The sequence below is a fragment of the Mirounga angustirostris genome, unplaced genomic scaffold (genome assembly GCF_029215605.1).
Source record: "Mirounga angustirostris isolate CCGP_5_RB_7025 unplaced genomic scaffold, mMirAng1.0.hap1 SCAF_3, whole genome shotgun sequence".
NCBI classification, from domain to species: domain Eukaryota; kingdom Metazoa; phylum Chordata; class Mammalia; order Carnivora; family Phocidae; genus Mirounga; species Mirounga angustirostris.
Genome location: NW_026991711.1, coordinates 181751545 through 181777675, shown reverse-complemented (window position 1 = coordinate 181777675; position 26131 = coordinate 181751545). Strand labels below are relative to the sequence as shown.

The 26131-nt window shown below is 41.0% G+C and overlaps 1 protein-coding gene and 1 long non-coding RNA gene across 6 annotated transcripts in view; one reads left to right on the top strand and one right to left on the bottom strand.

Annotated features, from left to right (window-relative positions):
* Positions 1-470: 470 nt before the first annotated feature.
* Positions 471-21216, bottom strand: LOC123838300 (uncharacterized). Its single transcript, XR_006789449.3, has 5 exons — positions 21014-21216; positions 10245-10312; positions 3959-4015; positions 2199-2284; positions 471-798 (listed from the first exon to the last, which is right to left on the bottom strand). It is a non-coding gene; the product is annotated as an uncharacterized LOC123838300 (long non-coding RNA).
* A 935-nt stretch (positions 21217-22151) lies between these two features.
* The window catches only part of CUL3 (cullin 3), a 118528-nt gene continuing 114548 nt past the window's right edge, over positions 22152-26131 (top strand). For 2 of the 5 annotated variants that reach the window (XM_064587153.1, XM_045867861.3), the window contains exon 1: positions 22152-22610. In XM_064587153.1, the coding sequence (XP_064443223.1) occupies positions 22545-22610 (66 nt within the window). In that variant the 5' untranslated portion in view covers positions 22152-22544. Of the gene's footprint in view, positions 22611-25310; positions 25466-26131 lie in introns of all 5 variants that reach the window. The other 3 variants (XM_064587154.1, XM_045867860.3, XM_064587152.1) reach the window with 2 other exon arrangements.

Sequence of the window (26131 nt, the reverse complement as noted above, 5' to 3'; positions counted from 1 at the left end):
GCATATGGTCTCATAGCGTTAGGCAGCTTTCCTACGCAGTACTTTGGTTAAGCGACTGCCTTCAGCTCAGGTCATGATCCTGGAGTCCCTGGATCAAGTCCCGCATCTGGCTCCCTACTTGGAAGGGAGTCTGCTTCGCCCTCTGACCCTTCCCCCTCTCATGTGCTCTCTCTCTCTCATTCTCGGTCTCTCAAATAAATAAATAAAATCTTTAAAGAAAACAAAACAAAACACAGTTGTCTCTTATGAGCTTTTCTGTGGCATTATTTGATTATTGTCTTGTCTCCGTGGCCAGAGAGCATGCTGTTTACCAAGGTATTCCTGGAGCTTAGTACACAGTAAGCGTTCAATAAATACCATAGCATTAGTGAATAAAGAAACAAATAAATGTTGAATTTTCAAAATGGAGTTTAAAGACCTAGAAGGCATTCAAAGAAAAGGTAAAAATATAAATTTGTTTTCAGAGAATTTGGACGGATGTTTATATTTCAGAAGAAATTTAAAAATTTAAGTAAAGGTAGCAAAGAGGTAGAATTCAATCAGTTATTACTAAATAACTATTTCTATAATTATATATGTACACAAAAAGACTATTTAAAACTTTAAAATCATTTAAGGGGCACCTGGGTGGCTCAGTCAGTCAAGCAGCCAACTCTTGAATTCGGCTCAGGTCATGATCTCAGGGTCCTGGGATTGTGCCCTGCGTTGGGCTCCATGTTCAGCGGGGAGTCCACTTGAGGATTCTCTCTCCCTGTACATCTGGCCCTCCCCCCAGTCGTGCTCTCTCTCTCTCTCTCTCTAAAATAAAGAAATTTAAAAAATAAATAAATAAAAATAAAAATATTTAAAACACTTCTTAACATCCATAAATCAGTAATTCAAACTTATTTTTCAAAAACTTTATTTTATGCTTTCTTTATAAAGGCACAGGTTAAATGCTGAATTTCATTAATGTCTCCTCCCTAATAGCCTGAGTATCCTATGCTTAAGAAAAAAATATTTCATTCATATTCTCTATAGCAATATGTTTTATTAAACTAATGCTGAGCAAGGAAGAAAATGGCTAGGAAATTTCAAGAAATAAAAATACTGTCCTAGTATATATGGATTCAATTTATAGGGAACTTTATCCTACCTCCTACTATAAAAAGTTTTATAGGCCAGGAAGACATCTAAAATTAAAAAAAAAAAAAGTTGACCAATGAGAGAAAGAGAGCCTACAGGTTTTTCCAACTCTGCTTGGTCCATAATAAAAACTAAGCATAGAAGTGAAGTGTAAGTCATTTAGGTGTGGAGAAAAACAGAAGCTAAAAACAAAACATGTCTTATTAAAACTCTCAACATTTTAATGTGGAAGATTATGGTTTATTTTCTTTCAGCATAAACACTGATAAAACATTTATGAAAGATAATAATTTTCTTAATTTTTATATGCATATATATGTTATGTTAAGATATCCTTAGACAAAGGGAAGAATACCTAAATGAGCACTGCAAAAATGAAAACAAACAAACAAACAAACAGGATTCTTTTTTTCAAAGGGAAACTCCTGAGACAATTTTCTTAATATAAAGACTCTGGTAATATGTAAATAGTGATTGAGATCTTTAAATAAGAGATTCAGAGCAAGCCCAGCGGTCTGTTTGGGGAGAACAAAAAGGTATGGAGATCAGGAATGTTACTAGAGTGAGAAATAAGCACATCTATAGACCTCTGAAGAATTGGTTTCCCTAAATATGAGTCTCTCCCCTGGTAAGCTGTCATTTCCTACTCGTGTTATTTTAGCTTAACAGTAGAATTCTACCTTAATCAAAAGTTAAGTAGGCTTACTAAAATTTGTGAGTGTTTTGTTTTGGTAAATTCCATAGTTACTATGATGCTGATTCACAGGAGTCTGACATAAATGATACAGAATGCTAGAAAATTGAGTTTAAAACACACTTCTCTTTTATATTCTCATTCCCATTATAGAATAGAAAATCCAGTCTGATGCTGCTGTGTTACTGACACTTCAAATAAGATTTAATTAGTTTCTCTGACAAAGCAGTAAATCTTTAAATTAAAGAGTTCAGGAGTGCTTAGCCCCATAAATTCTCTAAGGAAATTTAAATAGGAATAAGTTTTAAACACATCTTTCTTGGTGCTTTCCATGAGGCAGCCAATGTTGGTCCTTGACAAATGGCAAGCATAAATATACCTTGAATCTGTAAGAGTCCATTCCAGGCATTCGGTAAAATAAAACTCCAACGTTGGGGAATTAGAAGTCAACTTCCAGAGACTGATCTAGACAAAATATCAATTAATAAATGTCAAATTATTCTATAACGATAGCCAATATTTACTAAGTGCTTAAGAAATGCTATGGTCTGGGGCGCCTGGGTGGCTCAGTTGGTTAAGCGACTGCCTTCGGCTCAGGTCATGATCCTGGAGTCCCTGGATCGAGTCCCGCATCAGGCTCCCTGCTCAGCAGGGAGTCTGCTTCTCCCTCTGCCCTCTTCCCTCTCGTGCTCTCTGTCTCTCATTCTCGCTCTCTCAAATAAATAAATAAAATCTTTAAAAAAAAAAAAAAAGAAATGCTATGGTCTGTTTTAAGTGCTTTACATGAACTGACTATTTCTTTAATCCTTCTATCAACCCTAGGTAGGTGGTGCTATTATAATTTCCATCTTAGAGATGAGGAAACAGGGGCATAACCAGGTTGAGGGACTTCCTAAGAATACAGTGCTAGAGGATGTCTGTAGCAAAGGCTATGGATCTGCCAACTATATCCCCTTGGACCTTATCAATGTAGTGCACACTGAGGCCTCACTTCTAACTTCCAGGGCCTGCTGCGGCCCACTTTGTGCTATACGCAAGACAGGCCAGAAAATACAGAGCTAGAATCTGCACTGACCCCTCCCAGGAGCCCTCAGTCAATGATGGGTTGGGATTTGGTATAAAATATCCCAGGCAGGTCCCTCACTCCTCAGGTAGGATAACTCAGAAACACAAGTGCTCTGTTGGCTACTAAGAGTTCCCAAGGAGGATTAACCTTTTGCTATACACAGTCATAACTTGCTTGAAAACTCATTATTTCCTGGCTGTCTTCCCTCTCCTTTTTTCTTTCCTCAATCCTCACTAGTGATTACTGGGATTACCTCCCAAATAAACTATTTTCACTCATATCCTAATCTTAGAGTCTGTTTCTGGGGGAACTCAAAATAAAAGAGAGGATTTGAACCCAGGCATTCTGGCCACAGAGTCTATGTGTTTAATCACTACAATATACTGTTCATGCTCCCCAAAAATGGCATATGTTTTATAAAAAATGGCCTCAAGATATGATGGGAGAAAGAATCCTTGTTTTCATTTTGCATCCTAACTTCTTGTCAAGAACTGTGAAGTGTCTGAGATTTTATTCTCCTTGCCAGCAACCATGGCATGTCATTGTTTGATGAAGGCTGGCAGAAGACATGAGACTCCTGGGTCAGAGACAAGAGACTGTATTACACACAGCAAGAGCTAAAGAATTCACAAATGCACCAGGTTCCCGAGGTTCATTTCCCACTGGGCAACATGGACAAGCCCGGATAGATAATTGTATGTGCAGGGAGCATCTGGGGGGTCAGTCAGTTAAGTATCTGCCTTTGGCTCAAGTCATGATCTCGGGGTCCTGGGATTGAGGTCCGCATCAAACTCCTTGCTCAGCAGGGAGCCTGCTTCTCCCTCGGCCTACCACCCCTGCTGGTGCTCACGCTCTCTCAAATAAATAAATAAAACCTTTCAAAAAATAAAAGATAACTGTGCATGCAGTGGACTGTGTTATGGGAGAAAACCACTGGGGTTAGGAACCCAAATTTTTTATAGTAGACAATCAGTATGCCTGCTTTTTGCTCAGAGACACCGTCTCTGTCTTTCAAGGCTATTAGTTATACAAAAATTTTTGAAAAGATAGTCCATAGTAAAGGCAATCAATACCTCACTTGAAAGGTATGCCAATATGCAAGAGATCCATGGAGAATTGTCTTCTATGTTCTGAAATAAAAAATAAAAGTTCATGGTTTCATCATGCAATGGAAACATGATTATGCCTTACAGAAAATGGCAAAAACAAACAAATGACAAAGTTTTAAAAATTGTTTACTGTGTCTTTCTTGGTTTTTATGTCTTTGTTCTTTTGCTGTCAAGTCCTAAATACATTTTCCTTTGATGTCAGGTAAGTATTTTATAGCTGGTGGAAAAATGGCTCAGAAGATAAGGAGCTTCACTGACACTCATCTAGTGAGTGCTGGAGCCAAAAGTTAAACTGAAGATTTCTAAATCCGAAGCTGCCAAACATTGGACTAGCAGCACTAGAGTAGATGGACAGCTGTCTGGAACTTAAAACCTAAAAGGTTTAGTGGATCCCTTCATTTCTTCAAAGCCATGCACGCCCTTGCCAGAATTTTGGGAATAGTGTTAAAGACATGAGCTAGGGTAAAGGGAGAGGTGCAAGAAGAGGAAAGGACATAATTTTGTCCTTTGTGATTTTTAATGTTCAACTTCCCTTTTCTACATTCATGTTTTTTTTTTTAAGTGGTTTACATTGTGTAAATCAGTCACTGCTAAACTTAAAAAAAATAAATAAAAGTTTCAGAAAAGCAGTGGGTTTGGAATTGAGTTGTGAAAAACAAAATTCCAGAATTATCAGTATGGTAGCACTTTAACTCAAATGGATGCAGAATTTCATGCCTTTTTCCCACTAGGGAAACATGCATAATTTAAGTGCATTCAAAAGCTCAAGCTACATTGTTGGACATACTGTTTGTAGCATCAGGGTGCCATTGGTTGTGACACATATGGTACTCAAAAAAAGTATGTAGATCAAATTCTACATCAAATTATAATTAAAGTGCATTATGGAAATTTGTTACTTAAAGGAATCCTATAGTGAATCCATTTTGTAAAAAAACAACAACAAAAAACAACTGCTCTTAGAGAGACATTATGTTTAGTGGCAAAAGCCTTGGCCAAAGAGTAGAAAATTATGGGATTCTAGTGCTACTGTTCCTTTGTGTCATTTGTAGCACAGGGTGGGGAAATTAAATAATCTCTAAACGTTCCCAATTCAGTTTTCCCCTTCGTGGAGCTCAGTGACTCAGACAGACGTGGTCTGACTCCCAGTTGTGCCGCTTACTAAATACACATTCTCCCTCAAGTTAGGGAAACTTCTCACACGTTTGCCTAACCTGCAAAATAAGGACAGTAATACAGGAGCTTCTGGGCAAGTAAATATGGTAAACAGGTGGAGATTTTGGGGGAATGGTGCACCTGGAGAGGGCAGGGAACCTCCACGCCTTTCTTCCCTGTTTCGCCCTGTGCATCTCTTCCATCTAGCTGTTCCTGAGTTCTTTCCTTTTATAATAAACTGGTGATCTAGTAAGTACAATGTTTCTCTGAGTTCTGTGAGCTGCTCGAGCAAATTAAGCAAACCCAACCACGGGATCATTGGAACCTCGGATCTATAGCCAGTTGGTCAGAAGCAGAAACAAATGAAAATGAAAACACAGCTGTCCAAAATCTTTGGGATGCAGCAAAGGCAGTCCTAAGAGGAGAGTATATAGCAATATAAGCCTTTCTCAAGAAACAAGAAAGGTCTCAAATACACAACCTAACCCTACACCTAAAGGAGCTGGAGAAAGAACAGCAAATAAAGCCTAAACCCAGCAGGAGAAGAGAAATAATAAAATCAGAGCCAAAATCAATGAAATAGAAACCAAAAGAACAGTGGAACAGATCAACAAAACTAGGAGCTGGTTCTTTGAAAGAATTAACAAGATTGATAAACCCCTGGCCAGACTTATCAAAAAGAAAAGAGAAAGGACCCAAATAAATAAAATCATGAATGAAAGAGGAGAGATCACAACCAACACCAAAGAAATACAAACAATCATAAGAACATATTATGAGCAACCATATACCAACATTTTAGATAATCTGGAAGAAATGGATGCATTCCTAGAGATGTACCAACTACCAAAACTGAACCAGGAAGAAATAGAAAACCTGAACCAATCTATAACCACTAAGGAAATTGAAGCAGTCATCAAAAATCTCCCAACAAACAAAAGCCCAGGGCCAGATGGCTTCCCAGGGGAATTCTACCAAACATTTCAAGAAGAATTAATACCTATTCTTCTGAAACTGTTCCAAAAAATAGAAATGGAAGAAAAAATTCCAAACTTGTTTTATGAGGCCACCATTACCTTGATCCCCAAACCAAACAAAGACTCCATCAAAAAGGAGAATTACAGACCAATATCCTTGATGAACATGGATGCAAAAATTCTCACCAAAATACTAGCCAATAGGATCCAACAGTACATTAAAAGGATTATTCACCACGACCAAGTGGGATTTAACCCTGGGCTACAAGGTTGGTTCAACATCCACAAATCAATCAACGTGATACAATACATTAATAAAAGAATGAACAAGAACCATATGATCCTCTCAATAGATGCAGAAAAAGCATTTGACAAAATACAGCATCCTTTCTTGATTAAAACACTTCAGAGTATAGGGATAGAGGGTACATACCTCAATATCATAAAAGCCATCTATGAAAAACCCACAGCGAATATCATTCTCAATGGGGAAAAACTGAGAGCTTTCCCCCTAAGGTCAGGAACACGGCAGGGATGTCCACTATCACCACTGCTATTCCACATAGTATTAGAAGTCCTAGCCACAGCAATCAGACAACAAAAAGAAATAAAAGGCATCCAAATCAGCAAGGAAGAAGTCAAACTCTCACTCTTTGCAGATGATATGATACTTTATGTGGAAAACCCCAAAGACTCCACCCCAAAACTGCTAGAACTCATACAGGAATTCAGTAAAGTGGCAGGATATAAAATCAATGCACAGAAGTCAGTGGCCTTCCTATACACCAACAACAAGACAAAGAAAGAGAAATTAAGGAGTCGATCCCATTTACAATTGCACCCCAAACCATAAGATACCTAGGAATAAATCTAACCAAAGAGGCAAAGGATCTGTACTCAGAAAACTATAAAATACTCATGAAAGAAATTGAGGAAGACACAAAGAAATGGAAAAACAGTCCATGCTCATGGATTGGAAGAACAAATATTGTGACAATGTCAATGCTACCTAGAGCAGTCTACACATTCAATGCAATCCCTATCAAAATACCATCCACTGTTTTCAAAGAAATGGAACAAATAATCCTAAAATTTCTATGGAACCAGAAAAGACTCCGAATAGCCAGAGGAAAGTTGAAAAAGAAAAGCAAAGCTGGTGACGTCACAATTCCAGACTTCAAGCTCTATTACAAAGCTGTCATCATCAAGACAGTATGGTACTGGCACAAAAACAGACACATAGATCAATGGAACAGAATAGAGAGCCCAGAAATGGACCCTCAACTCTATAGCTAACTAATCTTTGACAAAGCAGGAAAGAATGTCCAATGGAAAAAAGACAGTCTCTTCAACAAATGGTGTTGGGAAAATTGGACAGCCACATGCAGAAGAATGAAACTGGACCATTTCCTTACACCACACACAAAAATAGACTCCAAATGGTTGAAAGACCTAAATGTGAGACAGGAGTCCATCAAAATCCTAGAGGAGAACCCAGGCAGCAACCTCTTTGACCTCAGCCGCAGCAACTTCTCCCTAGAAACATCGCCAAAGGCAAGGGAAGCAAGGGCAAAAATGAACTATTGGGACTTCATCAAGATAAAAAGCTTTTGCACAGCAAAAGAAACAGTCAACAAAACCAAAAGACACACAACAGAATGAGAGAAGATATTTGCAAATGACATATCAGATAAAGGGCCAGTATCCAAAATCTCTAAAGAACTTCTTAAACTCAACACCCAAAGAACAAATGATCCAATCAAGAAAAGGGCAGAAGACATGAACAGACATTTTTCCAAAGAAGACATCCAAATGGCCAACAGACACATAAAAAAGCGTTCAACATCGCTCGGCATCAGGGAAATCCAAATCAAAACCTCAATGAGATACCACCTCACACCAGTCAGAATGGCTGAAATTAACAAGTCAGGAATGTTGGCAGGGATGCAGAGAAAGGGGAACCCTCCTACACTGTTGGTGAGAATGCAAGCTGGTGCAGCCACTCTGGAAAACAGTATGGAGGTTGCTCAAAAAGTTGAAAATAGAGCTACCATATGATCCAGCAATTGCACTACTGGGTATTTACCCCAAAGATACAAATGTAGGGATCTGAAGGGGTATGTGCACCCTGATGTTTATAGCAGCAATGTCTACAATAGCCAAACTGTGGAAGGAGCCAAGATGTCCATCCACAGATGAATGGATAAAGAAGATGTGGTATAGGGGCGCCTGGGTGGCTCAGTTGGTTAAGCGACTGCCTTCGGCTCAGGTCATGATCCTGGAGTCCCTGGATCAAGTCCCGCATTGGGCTCCCTGCTCGACAGGGAGTCTGCTTCTCCCTCTGACCCTCCCCTCTCTCATGTGCTCTCTCTCTCTCTCATTCTCTCTGTCTCAAACAAATAAATAAAATCTTAAAAAAAAAAAAAGAAGATGTGGCATATATATACAATGGATTATTATGCAGCCATCAAAAGGAATGAAATCTTGCCATTTGCAATGATGTGGATGGAACTGGAGGGTATTATGCTGAGCGAAATAAGTCAATCAGAGAAAGACATGTATCATAATATGAGGAATTCTTTTTTTTTTAAAGATTTTATTTATTTATTTGAGACAGAATGAGAGACAGAGAGCATGAGAGGGAGGAGGGTCAGTGGGAGAAGCAGACTCCCTGCCGAGCAAGGAGCCTGATGCGGGACTCAATCCCGGGACTCCAGGATCATGACCTGAGCCGAAGGCAGTCGCTTAACCAACTGAGCCACCCAGGTGCCCAATATGAGGAATTCTTAATCTCAGGAAACAAACTGAGGTTTGCTGGAGTGGTGGGGGGTGGGAGGGATGGGGTGGCTGGGTGATAGACACTGGGGAGGGTATGTGCTATGGTGAGTGCTGTGAATTGTGTAAGACTGTTGAATCACAGACCTGTACCTCTGAAACAAATAATACATTATATGTTAAAAAAAAAAAAAAAAAAAAAGATAGCAGGAGGGGAAAAATGAAAGGAGAGAATTGGAGGGGGAGACGAACCATGAGAGACTACGGACTCTGAAAAACAAACTGAGGGTTCTAGAGGGGAGGGGGGTAGGGGGATGGGTTAGCCTGGTGATGGGTATTAAAGAGGGCACGTTCTGCATGGAGCACTGGGTGTTATACGCAAACAATGAATCATGGGACACACATCAAAAACCAATGGTGTAATGTATGGTGATTAACATAACATAGTAATAAAAAAAAGGATAGTAATACATACTTCAAACAATACTTATGAGTATTAGATTAAATTAGATAACACTTATTAAACACTTTGTCCCCTGCCTGGCACATACTAAGCACTTAATAATTTGCAATCAATATCATTATTAATTCTACATTTTCTTTTTTTTTAAAGACTTTTATTTATTTATTTGACGGGGAGGGGGGAGGCACACAAGCAGAGAGAGCAGCAGGTAAAGGGAGAGGGAGAAGCAGGCTCTCTGCCGAGCAGGGAGCCTGACTCGGGGCTCCATCCTAGAACCCTGGGATCATGGCCTGAGCTGAAGGCAGACACTTAACCAACTGAGTCACCCAGGCACCCCTAATTCTACATTTTCATGTATCAAATTCACTTCCTGTGAGACACCTGAATCATTCTTTTAAATAAAGTCTGATTATAATTTAATCCACACATTCATGTTTTTCCAAAATTTTATTGAAATTTTTCAAATCTAGTATAAAGTTGAAAAAACTATGCAGCAAATATCTAGATACCCACCACCTAGATCCTATAATTAACATTTCACTGGAGTGTTCTCACCTGTCTACCCATTCCTATAGACATCCAACAAACATTTTTTAATGCATTTCAAATGCAGTGGAAAACATCAGTACATCTCTCTCCTAAATATATCAGCCTGCATATTGTTAAATAGAGTCCAGGATTTGTTTGTGACTCTTTTTTCCCCATTTGAGGTAAAACTCAACATATAATGAAAATATGCATACGTTTTTATATTTTGGGGTGATTTAAATATTCCAAATTGACTCTTCTGGTGACTGCAATATTCAAAATCAATCACCAACTATATTTGTTATAACCTGTAACATAATGCATTGGAATGACTTAAAGAGGACACTCTTACCTTACAGGTCTGCTGAACCATATCAAGTTACTCTTTGATGTGGGTGGGCATCATCCAATTGTTGAGCGCTAGAAGAGAGCAAAAAGAGGAAGAGTGAATTTATTCTCTCCTTCTTTTCTCCATTCGTTCATTTTCTCCTGTTCTTGGACATCAGCACTCCTGGTTCTTGGGCCTTTAGACTCAAAATGAATTATACCATTGGCTTTCCTGGTTCTCTAGCTTACAGATGACACATCGTGGGACTTCTTGGCCTCCATAAATAGTGAGCCGATTGCTTATAATAAATCTATCTACCTACCTATCTTTCGCCTATTGGTTCTGGAGAACCCTAGTTAATATCATCTTATTCTCAGGTTCTTATCATTCAAGGTTTTGTTGTACATTGTACTACATTCATTCTGCACACATTGAGAGCTTTTTCAAAGGAGGGCGTGGTCCAGCAGGTGGTCAGGAGCATGGGTAATGTAGCCACACACAATTCCCACCAGGTTTCTGTCACCTGCTAGTTATGTGATCCCGGGCAAACCACATCATCGCCACCCCCAACCCCTGCCCAAGCTATGAGTATTATTACGTTTTGGGACCATCACTTAAAATTGCAAAAGGTAGTTTGTCAGAGTCTTAGTCTAGGCCTAACTTAGTGTCCTCCAGATGCAGAGAAATCAGGGTGATAACCAAAAAATATTTTTAATTCTTCAACTTTTAGGAGCTTTGTCCTGCTCCCCTGTGTGGAATAGTGTGTGAAATGGATGATTCAATGGAAAAATAACGTAACTGTGAAATGTGCAGACCCTAGAATTAGACAAACCTGAAAATAAGAGCTTGAATCCCTCTCTCATGATTTACATATGTGGCATCCTTAGGCAAATACTTAATCTCTCTCAGATATGACAAGTTACTTTGTCTCACTCAGAACTTTCTGATCTGTAAGATGAGGAAAACAATAAAATGAGAGCAGACATTTACAAAGTGCTTGTTATTTGCAAGGTGCTAAGGGCAACTGCTTTTTTAAAAGATTTTATTTATTTGAAAGAGAGAGAGGGAACACAAGGAGCAGGGGAGGCAGAGGGAGAAGCAGACTCCCTGCTGAGCAGGGAGCCCAAGGTGGGGCTCGATCCCAGGACCCTGGGATCATGACCTGAGCTGAAGGCAGACACTTAACCAACTGAGCCACCCAGGCGCCCCACAGCTAATGTTTACCCCATTTAATTCTCACAACAATCTAATGAGGTAGGTAGTGTTATTATACCCTCTTCATACAGGAGCACCCAGATCATTCAGCTAATTAGTCTGGAGCTTGGGGTTGAATCCAGAGCTCTCCATCCCTGCATGGGACAGGATTGCTGGGAAGACAAAGTGAGAAAAACTGAGTAGTGAATCAGACATCTAGTAAATGTTCAATGGTAGCCCTTCTTTCCTCTGTAAAACTGCATCTGATTAGAACACCCAGAAAATGTACTTTATTTTTTACTTTTAGGAACTTAGGGAATGTAAAAAAAAAAAAAAAAAGGCAATAAATTTTTAAGAATAGATCTGACCTAAAATACAAACTTCTGTTCCCAAAGAGAAGTCTCCTTGTTACACCAGCTCTTTACATGTTGGGGAGACACACACCTTTTTACTATCAAACAGTAAAGATGGGATCAAGAGCTTGAAAGGTTCCAGAATGATCAATAAACATTTCTGCATCAAGTATAAACATTTCTGAGCTAAAAATCCCAATGCAAAGTTCTCACATACCCACTCATTCCCTTGAGGAGGGGCTAAAATGAACCCAAGGTCATAGTTCATTCTTAGGAGATGTCTTTATTAATTTCCACTGGAATGTCGAGAGGAGCCAACCTCTTGTTCACAAGAGGAAGTGGAGTGAAAAAAAGAATTTCATGATCCCCATCAGGTGCAAGGCTAGGAGAGGAGGAGCTCCCAGAGGGCCACACAGGCCCCTCTCCTGAGAGTTTTAATTTGATGCTTTCTTCCCCATCTGTTGGCTCAAACAGGGCACGTATGTGAATCCATTGGTCACGTTATCTTCCCATATGCTTTACATAGAGATGCTTGTCTGGTTGGGAATATAGGCAAAATGATAAAGAAGTTGTTTTTCCCTTTTTAAAGATCCTGCCTCTCTAGGGAATTTGCTTGTTTCCAGGTACACTTAGTTTCTATGATGTAATAATTAAGGCTAAGGTGTTGGAGGCTTAATGTAGTCTTCCCACAGCATTTACTTTCGAACAGACCTCAGAGCCTAATGCTTTACCCGATAGTGGGACTGTTTGTTGGCTTTGGGGCTCAGAATGGAGTGCTATCGGGTTCAGAGAGACAGCTTGGTGCCTCTCACACAATATCCCATGTCTAACTATCTTGCCCACCTAAGTGGATGGCTAGTTTAATCCGTGTTTGTGTGCATTTGGCTTGCTTTTGTTTTTAGAAGGGAGAGTGTGGAGGGTTAACGGGGCCTCTTCATCACCTGTCAAATTGCCTTATGTGGGCAACCACCTTGTCCTTATTTGCCTGTGGCTACCCTTGTCTATACATCTCACAAAGCAGGGAGCAAAGAATAAGGTTTCTCCAGCACCTCTGAAAGAGCTTACAATCCCTGAAAGGAGTGTGCGGGTATCTGTTTAAATGTACATACCCATGGTATCTTTTTGAAACAAGCTGCACCTTTCTGTGGGTCCCTCACTCTGACGTTCTTCTCTTTGATCTCCTTATCTGTGTTTAAGGGCTATTCTTTCAGTGTATTTCGGGGTCTGAGATTATGCTCCCTTGCCCCCTTCATTAACCAAACACCCTATTATTCACACACACACACACACACACACACACACACACACACACACTTCCCACCGTACTTCCTCAAACTCATTAATTTCAATGTAAAATCTCTTCAGAGATAGACAAATGTGCTCTGTATTAATAGGTGGTAGTAGTTGACTCCCAAGATCTATTCTACCCCAGTGATTAGTATAAACTCCACCCATTCGCCCTTGCCACTGCGTGGGTTAAAATAGACATGTAACCTAGTCTTGGCCAATGAGCCATGAGAGAGTCTCCTGGGCTGCTTCTGGGCATAGTTTCTTAGCTGGTAACACAGAGCCCGAAAAAAGAGACAGTCTCTCTTCTTCTAGTCTGGACTTCATTGTGTCTGGTGAAGAGATACCCATAATGCCTACAGCTGCTTTCTCCCGCCCTAGGGCAGGGCCCTGAGAATTGCTGCAGAGCTGGGCCAGAGCCCTGTTGGACCATGCCTGGGACCCGTACTAACTCTGGACTGCTTTTACGTGAGATAATGGATTCGATCACTGCTTTCGCCAACTTGAGTTAGGTTTTCTGTTACTGGAAGCAAAAAAAATAATTTAGCTAATTCTGATGCACTATTTTTATGAACAATTTTAGTTGTTAATAGTCATCTAATTTCATATATTTCCTCAGATGCTCATCTTCTTGATCGCTTTGATATAACCATATGATAATTGCTAATCTTCTTTGAGTTCAAACTACATGCCAGGTATGGATATAGAGGAGAGTCTGCTGGCTTGTTTTTAAAAAGTGATGTTGCTTGGGCGCCTGGGTGGCTCAGTTGGTTAAGCGACTGCCTTCGGCTCAGGTCATGATCCTGGAGTCCCGGGATCGAGTCCCGCATCGGGCTCCCTGCTCGGCAGGGAGTCTGCTTCTCCCTCTGACCCTCCTCCCTCTCATGTGCTTGCTCTCTCTCATTCTCTCTCTCTCAAATAAATAAAAAAATAAATAAGTAAATAAATAAATAAAAAGTGATGTTGCTTATATTCAGTTAATGTGCAATCCTCCCTATTCCTACCCATAGTCACTTGCTCCCATATATCACTGGTTAGCGTCACGTTAGGTGCTGGCTGTGTAAATTCACCAAAAACTGATGGTGAATGAGTTGATCCAATAAGAGCCACATGGACCATTTCTCTGGCTTCTAAAAGTCTGGGCACAATTATGGAAAGAGCTGCTTCTTATCAGTAGACATAAAAATGTCTCAGATAATGTAGCATCACACTTTGATCAAAATCTTAAGGATAAATTTAACTTGCCATGTACTTATGTTTCAGTTATTGTGGTGATGTAAGGCCCAGCTTAGCTGTCCTCTTGTGTATGACAAAAGTGACATGGCAGTGGGGAAGGAAATGCTGAAGCTCAAATGATAAATTGTGCTTTATATGTGATTTATAGATCCAAAGTTTATCATTTGTGTGTTTTAGCAAGAAAAAACACAGTATAAGAAAGACCATGAGAAGTGACATTTGGGATACATCGCTTTGTGTGTTTATTTTTTTATTTTTTATTTTTTAAAGATTTTTTCATTTATTTATTTGAGAGAGAGAGAATGAGAGAGAGCAAGCACATGAGAGGGGGGAGGGTCAGAGGGAGAAGCAGACCCCCCGCCGAGCAGGGAGCCCGATGCGGGACTCGATCCCGGGACTCCAGGATCATGACCTGAGCCGAAGGCAGTCGCTTAACCAACTGAACCACCCAGGTGCCCCTGTGTGTTTATTTTTAAAAGTCCCTTATTTAACCTTAAAATAAGCATAAGAGATTTAAAGTTTTCATCCTAGAATTATTGTGAAACCAAATCTCACAATAATTGAAAGCCTGTTGAAGACGCTGACCTGCTTTGAAAGCCAAAGCAGAGTTCCCATCATTGCTTCTTCTTTTCATTTGTTTTTAGAGGCCTTGCTGCTCCTAAGTCTATGAGGACAGATAACTTGGGAACTTGCTCCACAGATAAGAGAAAGCTAGTGAATTGGCCAAAAGAAGCAAAAGTTGCAAGGAAGATGAATGCAGACTGGAAAATGATGCAATTGAGAGGATGGAAGTATAGGTACCAGATACGGATGATAGGGAGGCCACCATGTAGGGGGTGATGAGGCTGGGCACTGGGGAATAGATGGAGCAAACTGGGTGTTGTGGTGACCACACAAACGCAGAAACTAGTAAACACTTGTTTGTCATTTACCAAACCTAGACTAAAGGGTCAAAAATGGTATTAGCGGGGCACCTGGGTGGCACAGTCCGTTGAGTGTCAACTCTTGGTTTCAGCTCAGGTTGTGATTTAGGGGTTATGAGATCAAGCCCCATATCAGGTTCCACGCTCAGCATGGATTCTGCTTGGGATTCTCTCTCCCTTTCCTTCTGCCCCTCTCACTCGTGCTTTCTCTCTAAAATAAGTAAATCTTTTTAAAAAATGGTGTTAGTAATTAGCCATAAAATAATCATTAATATTCCTTGGATTCTAAATTTGTGGCCAGTGTTATACAAAATACATTATTTAATTTGATCCTCACACTTGCCTCATGAAGCTGGCACTACTATTAACCTAATTTTACTGAGGAAAATAAATGGCACTCACTTGATACATTGCAGAACTCAGATTAGAATCCAGGTAGTTTGATTTCAGAGCTGCATTCTTACCCATGGTGCTATATTATTTCACAGTCTAAAGTATTGGCAATACACAGACACTGCTAGTGTATATGATGGTTTTCATGCGAATTAGAAAAGGCCAAAGAGCCCTGGCTACCACCCAGAGAAATCCAGCCCCATTCCGTCACAAGTTAGAGGGCAATTGGCATCTTTGGTCAAGGAAACAGAAACTCTTTCCATCAGGTAATGACAACACTCGCCTTGGGTATCAGCCTCCATCTATTTCCTCAGCAAGTAAACTTCCTACAGTACACAGATCCTACAACTATATGAGGGGCTTTAAACAAATTAATGTACAGGTCTATTTTACTTTATCAACCAAAAGTCTGTCTGCAAGCACTCTACATGGATATTCCGTTTGTCTCTCCAGATCTATTCTCCACCTTCTTTACTCTGCTCTGTGTCTCAGGAGGCTGACCTTATGGGCTCTATCAATGGGCTCCCTTGCCTTCTGGCTTCTGGTTAAGTTCATCCAATGGAAGCTACCAGCCAGAAGTCCAGCAGAAAGAGGAGAATGAAGGAGGGGCATTTTTCTCCCCTGGCTGTCTCCCTACTGTGCCAGTACCTTGGGTCCTCTCCTAAGGCCTCAGCTTCTTAAGCAGTCCTATCCCATAGCTACAGAGAGAATTCTCTCTCCAAGTCCGGTGGCCACTTCTTCTCTTAGCCCTTCTAGCTTAGAAGTGCTGCAAGGTTCCTGACTGCTACTAGTCCTGAGATGCTTCATCATCCCTTGATCACTCCCTAACTCTGCCCACACAGTTTGTAAATAGTCCCTGAATTAAACTCGCCTCAATTTCCCTGTTTGAGTGAGCCATCTGTTTCCTGTCAGGACCCTGACTGATACTCAGGGGAAAAAATTTTGACTATTTTAAGCAAAAATGGAACTTGGGGATGGCATGTTTGGAGTCACCGAAATGAGGGGAGTGGTAAAAAAACAAATGAATAAACAAACAAAAAGCAGAAACAAGACCCATAAATACAGAGAACAAACTGATGGTTGCCACAGGGAAGGATGGTGGGGGATGGGCAAAATGGATGAAGGGGAGTGGGAGATACAGGCTTCCAGTTATGGAATAAACAAGTTATGGGGATGAAAGGTCCAGCATACGGAATAAAGTCAATGATATTGTCATAGCATTGTATAGTGATACATAGCATACTTGGGGTGAGCAAACCATAACGTGCAGACTTGTTGAATCACTACATTGTACACTTGAAACTAATGTAATGTGTGTCAACTATACTTACACTTAAAAAATGTATAATAATGATAATAAAGAAATGAGGGAAGGTAGGAGGACCTGGGTTGGAGAACAAACAGGAACCAGGGGCCTGCTGGAAAGCTGAGGAGCAGGAATGACAGCTAGTCATTCAGGAGGAAGAGTCTGCATCACCCACCGCCCCTGCCCACGTGCTCACCTGCTTTCCCTGTGTCCTTCAGTCACCTACACAAGAGTTTCTGGGAGAGAGGGTCTGACTGCCTGGGTCTCCATTATACATCCCCAGGCTCAGCTGGGATGTAGCGGGGAGTGGCTATTGTGGTAGGAAGTGCACACCACCACCGACTAAGACCACACCCAGTGGGAGAATCCTTTAAAACAGGAAATCAGGGTGGTAAGAGAAAGCACCCCCCCAAAAAAGGACAAATATCATTACAATAATTAATTTTAAAAATGTAGAAATGCCTTAACAATCCAGGCATCTAAAGTAACTTTTCCCCAAAGATAAAGGTTCATGGAGAGATAGGCACTCCTCAACAAGAATTTCAGGAGTAGAGAGGTATTACTTCTAAAGGTCTCATAAATGAAAATTCTTTAAAAATTCTTTAAAAATTTTTCAACTGGATTAAAGTTGCTGGTTTCATCTTAACAAGGCATTCATGTTGTCCCTTTCTCCCATCCAAGTACTAACCAGGCCCCACCCTGCTTAGCCTCCGAGATCAGACAAGATTGGGCGCGTTCCTTTCTCAAAACTGCCCATTCAATGGGTCTTCTGCCCCAAAACCAGCCACTCTCTAGGAATTAATTCATTATATCAATGCAGCTAGAAATTGGCCCAAACAATTTTTTTTATTTTTTAGTCTCTTAAAGGTTATTCTTCACCTCTACCAGCACTCCTTTGCTTTATCCAGATTTTGATTTTTAGTAGTTAAAGATATAGTAAAGAATACCGTTTAACTATGAACTAAAGATACATAGCTTATTGAACAAGTTTGAAGATAATGTTATTTTATTACATTTGCTGACTGTTGGCTGTTGTATTTATAATTCACACAATTACTATATCTACCATAAAATTTAAACTATTTACTTTTATAGCATCGCTGGAACCATGCTTTATCTCAACTCCAAAATTAACTTACTTTACAAAGACAGAGCTGATGAGTTATAAAATTCAACATATACTTTACTTTACTTATCATGAAGGAAAGCAATACATATTCATAATTGTCCCCTGGAGGTTTCTTGACACAGTTACTGCCATTGGTAAGAGGAAATTTTTTCCTCAAAATAAATTCTTTTTCTTCAAAATAAAATTACAAAATTGCATGCAATACCTATAATTTTAAATTGAGAATTTATATTCTGTTAAATTCAATTGGCTGTATAGATAGATATTTTTATTCCAAAATATTAACTTACTTGATAAATGTGGAAGACAGAATACTGTCCAGGCTAACTACAAAGTTTCCAGAGCTGTCAGTGAGATGATTTTATTTAGCATGACAATGTGGTGAAAAATGGAGATGGGTTTTTATGATATAACAGACATCCAAGGTTTTTCTTTAATTCAAGATGTAACTTTCCTCATATTCCCTCACATCTTATAGGCTTCTTGTTCTGAATACACATACACACACACACACATATATATATGTATATATACGGTAAATAGTAAGGACAAAGTAGAAAAGGTATATACAGAAAATCATATATATAAACGTCTGGGGTTACATTCTCAGTGGGCTACTTATAAGGCACATATGGATGCTACTACTCTAAATATGTATAAATCAAATGGCTTATAATACCTACTGGTTGCCTAGTGGAGACAAGGAAGAAAGTAGAAGATCTAGCCCTTATTTTCAAAGAAGTGATAATATCTATAAATCTTCTTCTGATTTGAAAAACATACATCTTTCCCTTAACACAGTCTTTGTCTCTCCAAAACCATCGAACAGGTCTTTCTAATTGAATTGGTTGGCTGTCAGCTGTCTTAATAACCAGTATCTACACAATCAAATCAGTGATTAAAGTGGGTTGGTATCCTGGATACCTAGAAACTTATGGTCAAGAAGAGGCTATTCCTTTTCGCCGGCTTCTCACAGCCTGTACCGTCCATTTTAGACTGGGAGGTAGAAAAGGCGCTGGCCCACTCAGCCTCCTGGCTCCTCTGACTGCACGTGTTCCATACAAATCAATGGAAATGGGGCCACTGTTCTCCTGTGTCAGGACATGGTCAGCATAAGTAAGAATACCAACCGGCAGGCGTGCAACATCTAGTGAGTTCCTATTGCAGCCCTGCTTTCTCTGCTACATCAGGTGGCAGTTGGCAGAAAAACTAGTATTTTGAAAGTTCATTTGCTACTTGAAAATCACAGAATACCACTAGGTACAGAAGAACAGTCTGCTGCTTTAGAGAATATTTCATACACATTTTGAGACTGCTGGTTTTCTAGCAGGAAAATCTCTGATTTCTGGACTGGAGTGTATAGAAAGCTGTTGCCAAATCCAACTTGGGTCTGTGGTTTCCAAATTTTGAGATGTGAAAAGGACTCTATGTTCAGTGATGGCAGGTCTCATGTGTCTTACTCCCCTTAGTGACTGACATCTAGCAGCCTTAACTAAACAGTTCTTGAGTAAATGAACTAATAAATTAGCAGTGGATTTCTTAATGTCAGTGGCAAATTCATTTTGAAGCGTTTTTCTTGGCCTATTGTGTTAAAAGCCTAACAAAAGATGTAGTTGGCGGTGATTTTTTTAAGATGCAGCCAAATTTTGCTTGAGCAAAACCAGCATATGAAAAAAATCTGGGTTCACAAAACAAACACTGTCAATTAAGGGGTGATAATATGCTTCACAATTACATGGAAATATGCCTTAATTCAGAAGGTTCCTAAATGTTGGCTCATGGTCTTTTCTCAGGTTCACAATGAAATAAGAAAAATCAGCTCACTGTATTATTTTTCATAAGGCTAAATTAATCAATTAAAAAAACTGTCCTTTATTAAAAAATTACCTTCTCTTGTTTCTGGGATTAAAATAATTTTCTAAAAAAACAAGATAATGAGACTGGTCTATGCTAATTATTCTTTTCTAATGCCCTTTCTTGCCAAAATAAAGTTGCCAACCCTGTATTAGTTCCCCAGCTTTTTGAAAAGTATGCTATTGGTTTGTGAAATCCAAGACTAACTTAGTTTTAAAATAAGATTCATTTGATACAAGTATTTTAAAAAAAATACATATTCAGTGAAGGAAGATAGTGTACCCTTGGCCTTAATTACCCATAATGATAATAGCCAACCAGTGTTGAGTGGCTACTCGGCTAAGCACTGCTCTCAGGGCTTTTTTAAAAATGTGTTAATCATCTAAATTTCATAGTATCCCAAGAAAGTAGTATTATTTTTTCCCCATTTTACAGATGAGACCTCTTGCCCCAAAAGGCACAAAATCCGGCTGGTAAACTGATAGAGCTGGCTCTAGAACTTCTGGTCTTATATTACAAAGAAACTGGGCCATATGACAATGCAACCAACAGAAAAACATCACTTGTTATTATATTCTAATGATTTTGGAAATGGAGGTCCCATCAGCATACAGATTATAAACTCCTATCCAAGACTCCTACTATCATGTATTTAAATCAGAGCCCTTCCCAATCTTACCTTATCAACCCAGTTCTTGGTGACCTATTTTTAGCTTATTTACAGAAGTATTGCTTCAAGCAATATCCTTATTTCTTAAACTCAAGTTTTAATTAGCAAATACCAGAAAACAAAGCAAGAAAATACATTTACAAAGGAGTATTCAACCAAATAGGAGATGAAAGCACAACATTCCTAAGTTCAGTCATCATGATTAAGTTAACTTAGGGCAAATTCAACCTTATCGTACACACAAAGAATATTTGTTTACTTACTTTAAGAGTATAAAACTCCAGCTTCCAAATGCTATGAAAAAGTATTAACACCCTAGCTTTTAAAAAAGTTTTAAAAAGTATTACAGTAAGTAAATAAAGTATTAAAACCTCAGCTTCCACATGTAGATATCCATCCCAACAATAGGTTCTTATTTAAAAGATTACAGACTTTAGTGGGAACTCACATATTTCTTTGCAGTGCCAGAAGTCCAAATAAAATATCAATTCGGCAAAGAGGTAAATTAGGAAGTAAAATTCCTAATAAATAAAAAGATAAAAGGCAAAACTGATGAATCCAATCAGACCTTTTCACAATGACAAAAAAACCCAAAACAAAACCAAAAAACTTCCAAAATTACAGCAAACTGGAATCAAAGACAATTTTGGCTTTCAAAACCGACAATACTCTTGGTAATGGTAAAAATGATCTGGCAGGTTAAAGACGGGTTTCTACCACCCTATCGTCTACTTAACACCACTTACCAAAATATTGCATTACATGAAAGGTGCTGTCATTTTACTTCAATGCTGACGAAAAAGAGATTTTAACGCTATTAAGTTCTGGGTTCCCCTAGGAAAGATCAATGAATCAAGAGGTCTTGGGGCTTCTGCAGTTTAAGGAAATTTTGTGGATTAACACCTTCACCCCTCAGCCCTGAGAGGTGGGGTGTGCACATCCAATCCGAATACCTTGTATACATACAACACTCTAATTTCTAACAACTGCAGGTAACTCCTGCACAAACTCTTTGGCTTCTGCTCAAGCACCCCTCCCTCGCTCACATGCCCTAGAAAAGCACAGAACCAGTTCTAGGACTGTTACCACCCAGCACCCCTAAGCTCCTCCCCGAGACTACCCTCCTCCCGCCTGGCCGGGCCCTGCCCGGCCCCGCCCCGGCCCGGCCCAACCCGGCCCAACCCGGCCCAGCCCACTACTGTCCCGCTCCGGCTCTCTGAACTTCCCCCGCCCACTCCGTCCACGTGACCAGGACCCCCCCCCCCCCGCTGCGCTCCACCAATCAGCAACCACCTCCGCCCATAGCCCCGTCTCCGACGCTCCCCTTTCAAAAAGGCAGCTTTCTCCTCCCGCCTTCAGCCCCGCCCCTTTCCCACCTCCCCGCCCCGCTGGTCCCTCCCACTTCCCCAACTCCCCGTTCCCCTCCTCCCCTTCTGTTGACCCCTCCCGCTCCCAGGCTTCGCCCCGCCCAGTCCGGGGCAGCGCGCTCGCTCTCTTCTCGCGAGATCTGAGCGTCCCCGCCGCTGCCGCCCGCCTCCCCCTCCCGTCCTCCCACCCCCCTCCCCCCAATCTCTCCACTCTCCGGCTCTCCTCCCTCCCTCCTCCCCCCTCCACCCTCTGGGCCGGATCTCGTCTCGCTGAGGCGGAGGAGGAGAAGGAGGAGGACGTTCGGCCTGCGCAGTGAGATGTTTGTCCGTCGCCGCCGCCGCCGCCATCGCGGAGGAGCGCGATAAAGGGAGCCGAGCCGGGCGTGAGGGGCACCCCGCGGAGCCGCCGCGCCAGCGCAGCCCCCCAGCCGAGCCCGAGCCGCCGCCGCCCCCGCCGCGGCCGCCCAGGGGCCGGCCAGCTCCCCAGCCCAGCCCGGGGGCCGCGCCGCCGCCGCCGCCCCCAGCGTAGCCCCTCGCCTGCCCGCCCGCCTTAAATGTGACACCGGCGCTCGGAGTGCGACCCGAAGCCGCCGCCGGGAGGGGACGAGCACCATGTCGAATCTGAGCAAAGGCACGGGCAGCCGGAAGGACACCAAGATGCGGATCCGGGCCTTTCCGGTGAGTCTCTCCTCGGCGCCTGGGACCCCAGGGCCGGGGGCCCGGCGGAGAGCCGCACGCGAGGCCCGGGCTGAACTCCCCCAACAGGCCGCAGGCCCGGCCTCCCCTCCCCCACGCCGCCGGCCGCGGGGCGCGAGCCTTCCCGGCAACGGGGCGGCGCGGGGCCCCGGCGCGGCCGCCCTCCCGGGCCGTTCCCCGCGCCCGGCGCCCAAATCCGGCGCCGCGCACCCGCCGGGAGCTGCTCCTCCGGCCAGCCAGCGGGCGTCGGCTGCGGCCGGGGCCCCTTGGCCGGTCCCAGCACCTTCGCACGTTCCTGGGGTGTAGGCCCAGCCGCTAGGACTCCTCTCCCTGCTCGCTTCCCGGGACCACCAGACCTGCAGGGACGAGGACTGGGGAAGTCCTCCGTGTATGGGCGTGTGTGTAACTTTCCACGTGTGGTCTCGCTCCGGTTTAAAAAATAACCTAGTCTGAAAGATGGCCAGCCAGACCTTCTGGACTGCTCTCTCCCTCTCTTTCCCCTCCTCAGGGCTTTGCCACCAGCCTACCCGCGACGCAGTGACAGGGGTTCCGTGTAGTGCTCAGTAGTAACAACGGACTAATATCATCAGCTGTATTTATAGTCTCTCATCCACAGGCTTCCAAAGCACTTTACAAACTCTGTTATGCAGGAATTGCCTCGCCACTCGGAGGAGGGTCAAGGGGAAGCAGGAGAGAACACATTGGACAATTGTTTCTCCATTTCTTAGCCATGGAAGCCCGAAAGAATGAGTAGTCACCACCCCGAGTTGCTCTACTCTAGGTTTTAGTGACAGCAAACGTGTTCTGTTGAGAAACTTTCTTTTTTAGCATTACGTTGAGTCATAGGCTTGCAGTATTTAGTATGGAGAGTATAACTTTGGATGTCGTACCTGACTCAGATAGCCAATGGCAAGCAATTAAAATGCACTCTTGTAACAAACTGGACGTACCTGGTCACGTCGCTACAGTAACAGGTATACGTCAAGATAGACCAACTAGCAATTGCACAGAAGGTTTTAGAACCGTAAAACGAGAGAAAGATCTTGAATGTCTTGGAATGATGAACAGGTCTTGGGAAGGGGAAAGGTGGGGTTTGAATTCACTTTTTTAAGCATGCTTTTTCTGAAGTGTAATTTTCAGTGAGGGAAGACTTACTAATACAGAAGAGAACTAATGAAGTCGATTAGTGTGTTTTCCCTTATAATGAAGTGAGCTGGGTTTATGAATTTTTGAGTAATATTAGCTTTGCTGCTAAATCAGTTGTGAACGTTTTTAGCAGAATTTAGAATTAAGAATTTTAAATAGTTTTATACAAGTTTTCTAGGGAAAATTTACTGTTGGTCTGAGTTTTTCTCATTCAGATTTATTACTAAAATGTGGAATAGCTCACATTTGACATGAACTCATTTTTGTTAATATTGTGATTAACCAGTTGTACCTTTAAGTGCGATCAGCTTTTCATCTCTTTAGGTTTACCTGTTCCTACCTGGTCTTCATTCCCTCATTCATTCAGTAAATACTGAGTACTGTGTGCCAGGCACTGTTCTAGGGGCATGGAATAAGTACAGCTTGAAGAATCAAGATCCCTTCTTTCTGGATGTTGTATATTATTGGGAGAGGCAGGAGAGAATTTCATTAGTCCTTTCGTGAAAGAGTATAATATATGACAGATTAGCACATAGTGCTGAAACTGATTTTTTTTTAAGTAGTGTTTATGGTTGTGAGCTAATTTGGACCTTTTTCTGTCCATAACTTGTTGCCATCTAAGATATTCTAAAATCTTTTAATGAAGTTTGTAAATGACTAGTGTTTGATACTCAGTTTAGTATCTGCTAATTTTTAAAAGCATAATTTTTCATTATTTTGTAAGCTTTAATCTTCCTAAGTAGTCTCCACTGAAAAGAATCATTATATTTTTTAATATATAAATTTTTAAGTCCTAGTACCTTGAGCCCTCATTAAGAATAGGTATATACCTCAGTGGTACGATATTTCACTGACTTACCCCTTGGTAAATGTTTGAGTAATTACAGACCTTCAAAATTTCTCTTCATCCAGGTTAGCAGTCTCCTAGTAGTAAATGTATAGTATCCCATAAAGAAAAAATAGTGTTTGTGTGTGTACATATGTACAGTATTTACAGGTGTAGTATTTTGCATTAATCTTTGGACATTCACTATAGGTACTGTAGTTTAAGAAAATTGTAGTTTAACCAAAGGTCTCGGGTGCTCATTTCAGATTCTGTTTTATAAAATTGATGCGTAAAAAGTGTAAAAATATGTTTTGAGGTTGTTTTGTTTTCATTGCAAAATAGAATGGTGAGTGAACTTACAAGTTATTCTATAGATGTGTAAGCCTATTCCAGATATAGTCCCATCAGTAAAATCAGGTTCTTTTTAGTGTTTTGAATATATATTCTAAGTGTCCGTTTCATCATTGTTTACGAGAGTAAGGTTATGCCATACCACAGTTTTATGCACAATTTGCATTTTAAGTAGAACTTTTCATAAGATTAAGAGAAATTAGTTCTTTTTAAGACGGAAAACAATAGGGACTTTCTGGCTTTAAAAATTGTTGATGGAGTTAGAGTTTATCTAGTTTGTAAGCTTTCCTGCACTGCACAAAATATATGTCATTTCACATCTTTTTTTTTTTTTTTTTTTTGGTACCCAAAATAAACAGCAAGGGCCACAAAACTTTTTTTTAAGGAAGGAGGCTGTAGTTGCAAAACTCCTGGAACCTATACGGATTTGGATCAGAGTGCTGCCCCAAGAAGTTCCTGCTCTTCTTTCCTTGCTGTGGCCGAATGTCTCACACCTGAGCTTTTGTTCCACTATGTAAGATTGGTTGCTGTCAGGTGAACCTTTTGTCCTTATCTTTGAAAAGCCATTCCTTACCATCTGTACTTTCCACATGGGTTTTGTCCACATGGACTTGAAACACTTGGTTGGGTTGGAGGGGATATGTTTGAAAATAACTGGTCTCTCTTCTGATACTCGTTTTTGACTTAGCCTTCACAGAGTTTAGGAGTCCTATTGTGAAAGTGATTGTCTTTAGAGTGTGATTTGGAAGTGGTTTCAGTTATTACAGAAGCATGCTAAATCATGATGCAGAATCTTTGGTTGTGATGTCCACTCCATAATCCTAGATGAGCTTCATGGAGCTCCACGTGTGCAGCATGGACAGTGAGTGATGTGGAGGTTATTGTTAGATGGAAACCACAAAGTGAATGACGTTACAAAGAGATGAGTTTTAAGATCATTTGTGATGTACTTATTAAGAACACAAGAGTTTAGTGACACCTGGGGACAGTTAATGTTTTTGTTTTTCCTAGCTATAGTAAAATTTGCTAGATTTGGGGGAACGGCTTTGATCTTCATAATAGATTTCTCGTCCTCAGAGGAAGTAATTGTTGTCTAGGACTACCTGAACTATGTACAGGAAAGCTGAAAGCTGAATAATAGTCTTGCAAATCACATGGGGGGGGATTAACTACATTTATT